Below are 10,304 nucleotides of genomic sequence, written 5' to 3'. Positions count from 1 at the left end.
GTGTTTTAGAGGTTCTTGGGAGTGATTCTGCAGTCCCTCAAGTCTTGTGTAAGTAGGTGTCACTTTACTAAAATGATGAAGTGGGATCCCCCCTTGGCCAACTATATATCTGTGTAAAGCAATGCAGGTTCTCAGTGTGTGATGTCATGAAGTCATGGTCATCTTTGACTCTAAAGGACAAACATTATTATTAAATCATCCCACAACTTGTGGAAAAAACAGGAAATCATTGTGTTACCTCCTGAATCTTCTTTATTCATGTCAATCATATCCAAGTGAAAAAATGCACATAGTACCTAAATTATTAACTAAGTCATTCCATGAAAGCACTTTGGCATATCCTGAAAAAAGTTTGACAAAACCGGCATGTTTCCAATTTGCTCATGTGCTTTAATACAACAGAAACAAGCAGCGAGTTGAGTCTCAAACCACACTGGTGTCTCCATCTATTTCCGACAAGGTTCGATGATTTCTATTTCCTAACGGACCCGGAGGACTTCATCAACACACACTTCCCTGATGAGGAGAAATGGCAGCTCCTGGACACCCCCATCCCCTTAGAAGAGTTTGAGAGGATGGTCTTCAAGACATCAGCCTTCCACACCATGGGGCTCAAACTTATTCAGCCTCATCACTATTACATGGTCACAGGTATGACACTCAATTCTGTTGTTTTTTTTTGTTTTGTTTTGTTTTTTAAATTTCTTTCAGGTGTCCATATGACTTCCCTCATCATATGAAAGTACAAGTATGACATTTTCAAGTTCTCACACATGCATGTAAGTCTCACATGCAAGAAGGTATTGCACAAGGACACCTGAGTAGAGGTTAACACATTTGGGCCTGCTGGGCATCTAACCTGTGATAACTAAGCAGTGCCACTGCCCTTCGGTAATTCATAGTGTGTGACGTCTCATCACTGCTATGGTCACTTCAATACCTCTGATCTTCAAATAAATACATTTTTTAAGTTAAATATAACAGCCTTATATTCAGATTGATGTCTTTGTGCATCAATCAGTCTTTCCTGTATCATTCCCTGCAGTCTATGCTCACTCTCTTTTCACTCCCTTTCAAATGGAGGAGAAATGGTTTCACTGAATGATTTCTTCCTCAGATGATGGAGAGGCCAATGTGTCTATCGGCTTCTCCAGGCCTGTCACTTTTGCCTATGAGATCACCCAGCATCAGGATCTCCTCCACTCTGGAGCTTCAGAGCAAAAAGAGACGAGTAACTCCTCCTCCGGCCTGCTAACAGTCTCACACCGAAGCATGAAGCTGCAGCTCCTGCCCCCTGCAAGCGGCACTTATGACGTCAAGGTGTTTGCCAGACCTGAAATGGCCACCACACCTCTGAGCTGGGTGTGTTCCTTCACAGTCGAATGTCCAACGCCCAGGGCCACAGAGGAGATCCCTGAGAACCCCTTCCTGTCTTGGGGGCTGCAACCTATCGCGGCTTCCTTAGGGGTGGCGGGAAGCAGCCAGGGCAGCGAGGTGGCCAAGCTGGAGGCAGGTGCCTTTGAGCTGGGCTTGAAGACATCCAGGCCTCTGATGGTGCTGTGTGAGCTGGCCCACCCGGGGTTAGACGCAGCTGTAGCCAAGCGCTGCGTCGTCACTCAGATGCAACCGGACCTCCTGACCTGCCACGTGCTCTGCCCCTTGCGCGGCTTCTACCGCCTGTCAGTGTTTGTACGGGACTACGACAAGCCGGACGTCAAGTTTCAGAATGTTGCCAACTTCCTGTTGCACTGCAAAGGGAAGGTTGTTGGTCTAAATGAGCTGTTTCCACCCAACCTGAGCTCGGCGTGTGGCCCGGGGATCCGCACATCGGAGGCGGGGCTGTCCAAATTCAGCCATACGACGGCGCTGGTGAGCACGCAGCAAGGCAAGTGTAATATTACCTTCCACAACCAGCGAGACCTGGAGCTTCACACTGTGCTCAGCAGGGAAGAGAACAAAACGGCATCTCACCCTCTTGCACGTCATCTGTTCTGCACGTACACCGACAGCAAGGTGACAGTGAGCATCAGCCTGCCTGATGCCGGCGTGTATCGGCTAGGCCTGTATGCCAGGACAACCCCGGGTGGAGATTTCAACCCCATGTGTGACTTCATTTTGAGGAACAGCTGTGATCAGCCAGGGCCGCCGTTCCCCTGTGCCTACTCAGCCTGGAGGAAAGGCTGCGTGCTCTTTGAGCCCCGTGTGGGCTTGCTGGAGCCCCTATCCTGGGTGCGCTTCAGGGTGAGGGTCCCTGGAGTCCAGAAGGTGAGCGTGGTGGGGGAAACACGGACCGACCTGAAGCTGAATAAGAGTAGAGTGTGGGAGGGGGACGTGTTCACTGGGAGCAGCCTCCAACAACTGAAACTGGCTGCTGCCTCGGGGGAATCCAGCGACATGGCTGTTATGATGACCTTTGATGTCAAGCAGTTGGAGAAAGAAGTGTGAAATCAGATGGTTGGCTAAGAACCAGATGGAAGATAGATGGATAAGTGAGTCTACAGAGCTTTTGATATGGGCTATTGCAAATCAGACTGGGGTTGAAAGATATTTACAGGTAACCCCTAGTGTGAGCTTTAACCATCATAACCAAAACAATGCAGGTGGTATAAACTACGAAGCCAAAAGCTGGACTGTCTTCAGGGAGTGTGATGAAAAAGCCAAATGATTCTGAGATACTTTCCTGCGACTGCCAAAACTTTCTAGCACTCGCAGTGCTAGATGTAGCGATGTATGTAGCAAACCCCGACTATGTGGCACTCCAAGCATGACCAGAAAAGCTCTTAGGATTATTTACAGCTACTGTTTGATCCAGGTAGCATGCAGGTAAGATGTTCAATATAGAGGGTTTCTTTTTTGCTTAAAAAAAAAGATGAAAAAGAAAAAAAATAACACTTTTCAGGTAAGACAATGGTGCTCAGCCGTCTTGTAATGCTCCTAGAGATTTTTCCTATGGATTTGTGAATAATCATTTGATGTTATGAAGAGCTAAGGCTGCATTATGCGAGGATTGTTTAACAAAAGAGTGCAATAAAAAACATACTGTGAAAAACTCATCTAAATCTGGGTGACTCTTTTAACAGTAAAGGTAAGGCAGCATGATAAAGGGTGTAAAATAAGGCTGTAAAATAAAAGAACTTCAGTCTCCACAGGTAATATTAACAGAACTTAGCGGGGATACTGAGACATTTAAAGTGTCCGTTGTAGTTAAGGATGCCAAAGTTGGAGTGGGTCAAAATATCCAGCAAAATAACTGGGTCCACCAAACATATATCTATAAAACCTGTTAAACTTGAGTTCTAGTGCTGAATATGTTTCAAAGCCTACAGGACTGCAGGTCATAGAGAACAATGGGAATTCAAGCCAGCAGCCCCAAGCAGCTGGAGGCACTCACGTCCAGGGGGGGACGATTTAATCCGAGGTGAAAGCTGATGACACTCCCCACGTCCACCCCTCCAAAACAGGCAAGATATCCCCTTTTCAGCTGCATGTTTTAAGGAAAAGGTGACGGAGAACTCCCCCACAGCGCCACTTGTTAAAACTGAACAAATCCAGCAGTGCTCACAGTGCACCATTGTTTAAGTGACCTGGGCCCACTCCGCTCGGCTTTGGCAGACGCCAGTGAGAGTGATGAGTGTTTACATGTGGCTGTCATAATAGCCCACAAATAGCCTCGGCTCACTGCCTCAGTAAAAATACAACAATAGAGGGGTGGGGAGGAGGGAGGGTGGGTAATGGTCAAAGCGATACTGTATGAGTGTGTTTGAAGTGCGTTGAGTGTGTTGAAGAGGGTGGTGTTGGGTGTGGGGGGGGCTTGCCTTGAGTCGCTGGGGAGAAGCTGGCGGCACGGTGGTGGCGCAAGAGAGGCCAGGAAGCGCTGATGTCAGACGTTAGCCATGTAGAGGATTGTATCTGCCTGGCAACAATACAAGGACACACACAGCCTCTCCTACTTTCTTAAAAAAAAAAAAAAAAAAACACACACACAAACACACATACACAGCATGAAGAAAGGAATGCCTGTAGCACACATTCTCTCGGCTTTATGTCAGCTGCCTGTTCTCTTTACCAAGGTGTGTTGGTAATTGCACAACAGCTCAAAGAGACACAAAATACACAAACACACATGCACGCAGGCACATTCTCACAAACATTCGCCCACACCCACAGACATTTCATGTTTAGTCTATCTCTTCCAATCCCCATAACAGAGAGCTCTCCACCTCACTTGGTGCTGATACGGGGTTTGGATGTGCTGAGCGAATTCATGTCGTCTCACCAAGTGACAAATCCACTACTATGCTGAGCACACAATCTGAATTGGCTGGATGTGTGGCTGCTGACATGGAAGCAACTGAGTTATTACATAATCAAAATGTACTGCCTTTAACTTCAATTTAAATCAGGTTTGACTGATTTCATTAAGGGCTGAGTAGCTTAAAATGATTGAGAAATGAACAAGCATTGATTAACCATATAAATATTTAATGGATTACGTGGTGCAATAAATACAACAGTTAGATTATAAAAGCATCAGTCACAGGAAAAAACAAAAGTTACAGTAGTTTTGTGCAAACGCAATTCAATTTCACTCACTTTCTCTGAACATCAACCTCAAAAACAAAATATGGATGTTGGTTTGGCACTTTTGAAGCTGAGCATTTTTTCTTAATGCTTTTCAAAAGAGAGACCAAATGAAGTTATTTTTTCATGTCAATTTAGACGTCTTGCAGACAGGGGAGAAGAAATTAGCCCTTTGCTTTTTCCCAAATCTAATCGTACCATCGTCACATGAAACACCTCCCGACTTAAATCGTTACTGTTCCTTGACAACATCCTTTTTTATACTAGGCTGTGTCCAACTTGTATGTGGGCATGGACAGAAAATATTAACCACAATTTCACCCCCATCTTCTGTTACAGTGGTTTAGTTTGATAGGGCGAATCTGCGATCTCAGGCATGGAAATCAGTATACCTGAGCAAATACCTCGCACTTTCTGTGAGGACTGTCGGGGCGGAGGATCCTGTGATTCCCTTTTAAACTCTAAAGGACAGAATAGCCAAAACAATTAGTATCAACAGCCCCCTGAGGCCTGAGAAATATTTGGTCGTTTAAAAATCCATTTCCAAGGCGCCCTTCTTCATTACAGCATAAAAATACCATGAAAAATATCCATTTCATCAAAAAGTGCATACATTCCAACTTTTTGGCCCTTTTGAATTGTGGAGCCAATTTTCAAAACTGGAAAGAACAAAAGACAAAAAAAATACTCACTGCATTATCACATTGCAGTACAGGAACATCACATTTTCTCCCATATAAAAATCAATAAACACCAAACTTTGTTTTTGTCCTATAACTTCAGCTACAAAACTGCTAGCATCCACATACAGGATGAAGACAACAGGGTGCTTAGTCTGCATTGCCAGAGAGCTAAATAGGAGTTACAGTAAGAGATTTATGGAGGGCTCCTTGGGCCCCCAATGTGCAATAAGTAAGGGTCACCCAACTTTAGCCACAAACATAATCATTTCACATCAGTCTCCAAACTCCACTGATAAACAGTTTCTTGTCCCACTCTGGGCTGGGTATCAATAATTTGTCCTATTAATACCATACTGATTTTTAATATTGATACTGACTTTAAGGGATCAAAAACTAAGTGCTCTGAAAGGCTTCAAAATGTTTTTCAGTTGATGTGTGGTTCAACCTCTCCTCTACTACATGGGCATTTGTATTGAAGAAAGCAGCTGACTCTGGCCTGTTACATATAAAATCATTTGCTCTATTACGTCATGAAAAGAGCTTGTATTTAGCAAAGGGTGAGCGAGAGATGTAATGCTGCAGAATCAGTATCAAATATTAAGAATCCAACTGGTATGCTTATTGGAACAATCTCCATCGCCACCCAGCCGTAACACCCTACCGATTTTTGGTTAGTTTGTTTGAACACCTGAATCGTCCTGAGCCCTCCAATGGCCTCCCCTGTATGACCTTAGCCTACTTCGCCCTCTGGTTTCGTAAAACACATTGCTTTAAATAACGATTCCATGGATTCCTTTCACCAACACTGTTTAAGGACGGATCCTTGCCTGACAACCCACCCTCCCCCCCTGGCAGGGAGAGGGATGGGGCTCTGAGCGCAGCTTTAATCTCTGCTTTTCTTAGCCACAGCCAAGGCACTACTGGATCTGAGAACCTGACGTCTCCCAACTGATCAGATTCTCTCTGAGTTTTTTTTTTTTTTTCTTAACTGCATCTGCTTTTGCTTTTTGTAGCTTGTGCGAGAAGAAACATGTTACTAGTTTGCATGTATTAGGTTCAATTCACAGTCTTACAAAAATACTATGCGTCGTATCGAGGTAATTCAAATTCTTACCAGATATGTAAAATAAATGTGATTCTTTTCTCTTTATTGTACCAGTTTGGTGAAAGGCAATTTTTTCAGAATATATACGCTATCATATTCACATGACATCTTTACACATGCAAAATAGTGTAGACGTACTTGTAGTAGTAATAGTAGTAGTGTATATGTGCAACTAATGTTAATGGTAATTGGATCTGAATATCATAAACATCTTACATAACCCTCTTGACTATTTAAGGACAGCTTCATCTTGATCTCTAGACCAATTAGTGGATCAGTTCCAATGCTGTTTGACATGCGTAACAGGTCCCATAGACGGCACTTTCAGTCTCGTATACATCAGCCTCACAACTATTTCACTGTCAGTCAAGATAAGTCTCTGTGGTATTACATAACTACAAAATGACAGCAACTGTTGCTCAAAACAGAAGGCTTCAAGAGTTCATCTTTGAAATGCTAAACAGTGGATCCAGCCTGTACAAGAGTAATCATTTTGTCAACAAAGGATTTAAGTTGCATTTTATCCTACTTCACCAAAAAGCTCCATAATCTGTTTGCATTTTATGCCGTTGGTCATTTTGTAAGTGCAGGTATCACTTTTTTTTCAAGTGGCATCTCATTTTGGAATAAACCCTTAACTATAACCGAGACTCTTCATCATTTTATGAGAGCGACAGGCACTCAAAGGGAGAGTCCATCAGACCGCAGCACACAAGCTGTGAGAGACAAAGAATTTAGCAGCTCATTTGTTTCCTCAGCATTGTCCTTAAAGAGTCATCTGAGGGTACTGTAAGAGCAACATATGAAAAAACACAAGGTACAATTGCACTTCTTTTATAGAGTTAAGGAGGATTGTGTGAGAGGGGTTAATGAGCAACTTGGATCTGGAGGGTTGTGAGAAGCTCCTCCTCTCCAAGTAAACCCCTCTTTTGCTGGGTATCTGGAACATGCCAGTGTAAAACGTGTTAGAGAAATACTTCATTGTGATGTTAGTTCTTTTTCTATACATCATGTTATTATTTTAAAAGACAGTGGCACATTTATCAGAGGGGTATGGCTTGGTCAGATCAATGTAGGCTCTACTGAGAGGACGGATGGGGCCAGCAGTGTCAGTGTGGGAGTTTAGGAAAATTTTGGGATTGTTAGGAACGATAGCTTTCTGCCTGTCTCATTAATTGTGATGCAGCTCACCTGCAGTGCTATAGTTCCTTTTATGCCTGTTATTCATGAAATTTTGATTCTCATTTTGCACACTTGCAGCAAGCCTTGATAGACAAATATGTGAAGAATGGTGGGGTAAATACAATGCAATTTCTGCTTTGAATATATCAAAAGTATTTATAAGCTCTGAGGAATTATGGAGTTCTCTTCAGTCAAACAAACAACCTCCTTCTCTTGGCAATATAATCCTCATATAGCTCATAGCTCAGTATGGGCACCTTTTTGGTACATTATTCAAAAATGTCAATATATTATAGTATAGTACTAGTATAGTACAATATAGTACTATTGTAGAACTATACACCCCAGTAATTCCTCATTTGTGTTTATTTGTTACACTGCTGACCCCATGTTGAATGAAAGCCATCAAGACACACAGATAGCAGCAGGGTTCCTACACATTTCCCATTTCAGGATACCATAATTTTTCCATGCTTTTTACTCTGCAATATTTGGCTGCTTTACAGTGTACGCTAATAATAGCTGATCAATATGACTTTCTAGGCCAACGAACTAGGCCATATCAATCTGGAGATGAAGAGTATTCCTTACACCAACAGATATCACAACTCATAAAATTACAGTGGGTCCACAACTACATAAAATGTGTCGTCGCAGGTAACACGGCTTAACAACAACACAATTTCTCCACGCTTTTCCCACTCTTTATGTAATTTGCAGATTATTCACAGCCTAGAAGTTGTCAAATTAATACTCTATTAATTTCAAGAATTTCTAGACCTGTGAAGGAATACAGAAGGTAAGATACATACAGAACCCCAGACCCCAGTTTACTGTTTGCCGCACTACTGTTGCAGAGGAACACAGTGCACATAGCAGCGATTCTACTCTATTACAAGTGTGACTCTGCAACATCACAACACTAATACAAAGCCTTACCTTGCCCTATTCTCTAAAGGCCTGGACCCAAGTGACACACAAGTCAAAAGTACCCAGAAAGGGCCTATAGTAAATCGCATTTAGGCTTCCCCTGTCATTTTCCAAATCCTACCCAAAACCTGTGGACCACAAAATGGTTGAAGTGCATGGGAATGTTTTCATTTAAACAGAGCAATGCATTAAACCTCACATAGTGCTGACAGAAATGGTGAAATGAGTGATCCACACCTGACTGCACAGAGGCTGATGAGGGATCTTAGCTTCTCTCTCTGGTACCTCATTTTTGGTTAGCTGCAGTAAACAAATGTTTGTGGGAAAGGCTGCTGGTGGCTCCTGCTATTGCTATGAGACTACTAAAACCCCACTTGAAGTGAGGCAATCTTTTGCTAAAAGTTGGAAATTTTTAATTTTTAATATTTTCAGCTTCACCTTCTGTGCACCAAGCTCTAGGGCATACTGAGCTCTCTGTGCTGTAGGGAGCACACAACAGCACAGTGTTTCTGCAGAAAGAAGCAAACAAAACCCAGTGCTGTAAAGAAAGTTTCCTGGCGGACATGCAGCCTTAGTGATTCTGTGGAGACTGCTTTACAACGAGTGCTCTCCTGTGGGGAGCAAAGTCTGCTTTATTGCGCTGTCATTAGATTCACTTTAGGAGTCTTAAAATAAAGCACTGGGATGGTGTATAGCTATGTGATTGATGGCATCATTCATCAGTTAGCGTCAGCCAACTGGCTGTCCAATGTTTACAGCTCTATGGCCAAGCGTTTGCTGTGCTGCAGCGTGGCACGCCGACAAGCTAACAGGTGGGCCATGGATTGGGTGACAACAGAGCAGGAGCGATTCTTGAGAAACCCCACCAGGGAGCCCACCAGAATCACACGGCTCTCCACGCCTGTCCAGAAATAGAGGCATTAATTGGCCAACTGTGATAAACAGAAACACACAAGCTGTAGGAGTGTGGGGCAGGAAATGCCCCTCAAGCATGCAAGTCTTACAGCTAGCGGGCTTGGTGGCTGCATGATTTTGGTATAAAGACAATATTGTGTTGCAACAACATGCTCTGGTTTGGGTGCAGCAGTAGTCAGGTGAGGAACCCTCATCTCTTGAAAAACATGTTACCTACTTTCCTTCAAAGGCTTACAGTACCACTAGCAAACATGTTGCCTTGCTGCTTTAGACTGATAGATTTGATAGCTAGCTCACTAGATTGCTAAGTGTCACATCTGTGGTAGACAAACATACAGCTATGCTTTTGCATTACGGGCTTTTGATAAGTGATGTCATTATTCAAAAGTTCATTTGCCCTCAAGTTTTCCTTACTGCTTAACGAGAAAACAAGGTTACTCTGTAAAAAGAGAATGCATGGACTGCCAGCAACTGGAGGCGCCAGCGATGTGAGTACACATTAACCGTTCTAGTGGAGTGCAGAGTACCGCCCAACCCGCGTCCCTCCCACAGTGGTTCCCTTAGAGTTAAGACAGACAGAGTGATGGACAGGACATACAGACAGAGACTATGGATCAAACAGGTCAGGCTGTTCCTGCAGATCCAACTGGTGGTTGAACAGCTCAATCTCTTTGTTGGCCTCAGCAATGTACTCCTGAATAAACTCATCCATTTCTACAGTGATGGTTATGTAAGGTAAGCAACAACACAGTCAACACACACTATAGTAGAGAGACCAGCATCATGATTCATTCTTAATAACGGCTTTCAAAGTACAGTACCTGGTGTGGTTTTTGGTTATAAAATAAGTATTATATTTTTTTATTATTATTATTATTACTTATTATTAGTATTATATAAGTAATACT

At 43.1% G+C, this 10,304-nt stretch overlaps 1 protein-coding gene across 1 annotated transcript in view; it reads right to left on the bottom strand.

Annotated features, from left to right (window-relative positions):
• Positions 1–4,461: 4,461 nt before the first annotated feature.
• The window catches only part of dnaaf9 (dynein axonemal assembly factor 9), a 31,184-nt gene continuing 25,341 nt past the window's right edge, over positions 4,462–10,304 (bottom strand). Inside the window, exon 37 of the mRNA XM_030044170.1 lies at positions 4,462–10,110. Coding sequence (XP_029900030.1) covers positions 10,004–10,110 — 107 coding nt within the window. The 3' untranslated portion in view covers positions 4,462–10,003. The remainder of the gene's footprint in view (positions 10,111–10,304) is intronic.

This window comes from Myripristis murdjan, chromosome 22 (assembly GCF_902150065.1).
Source record: "Myripristis murdjan chromosome 22, fMyrMur1.1, whole genome shotgun sequence".
Lineage (NCBI taxonomy): Eukaryota > Metazoa > Chordata > Actinopteri > Holocentriformes > Holocentridae > Myripristis > Myripristis murdjan.
The sequence above is the reverse complement of the archived record's forward strand: the minus strand, read 5'-3'. Positions and strand labels throughout refer to the sequence as shown.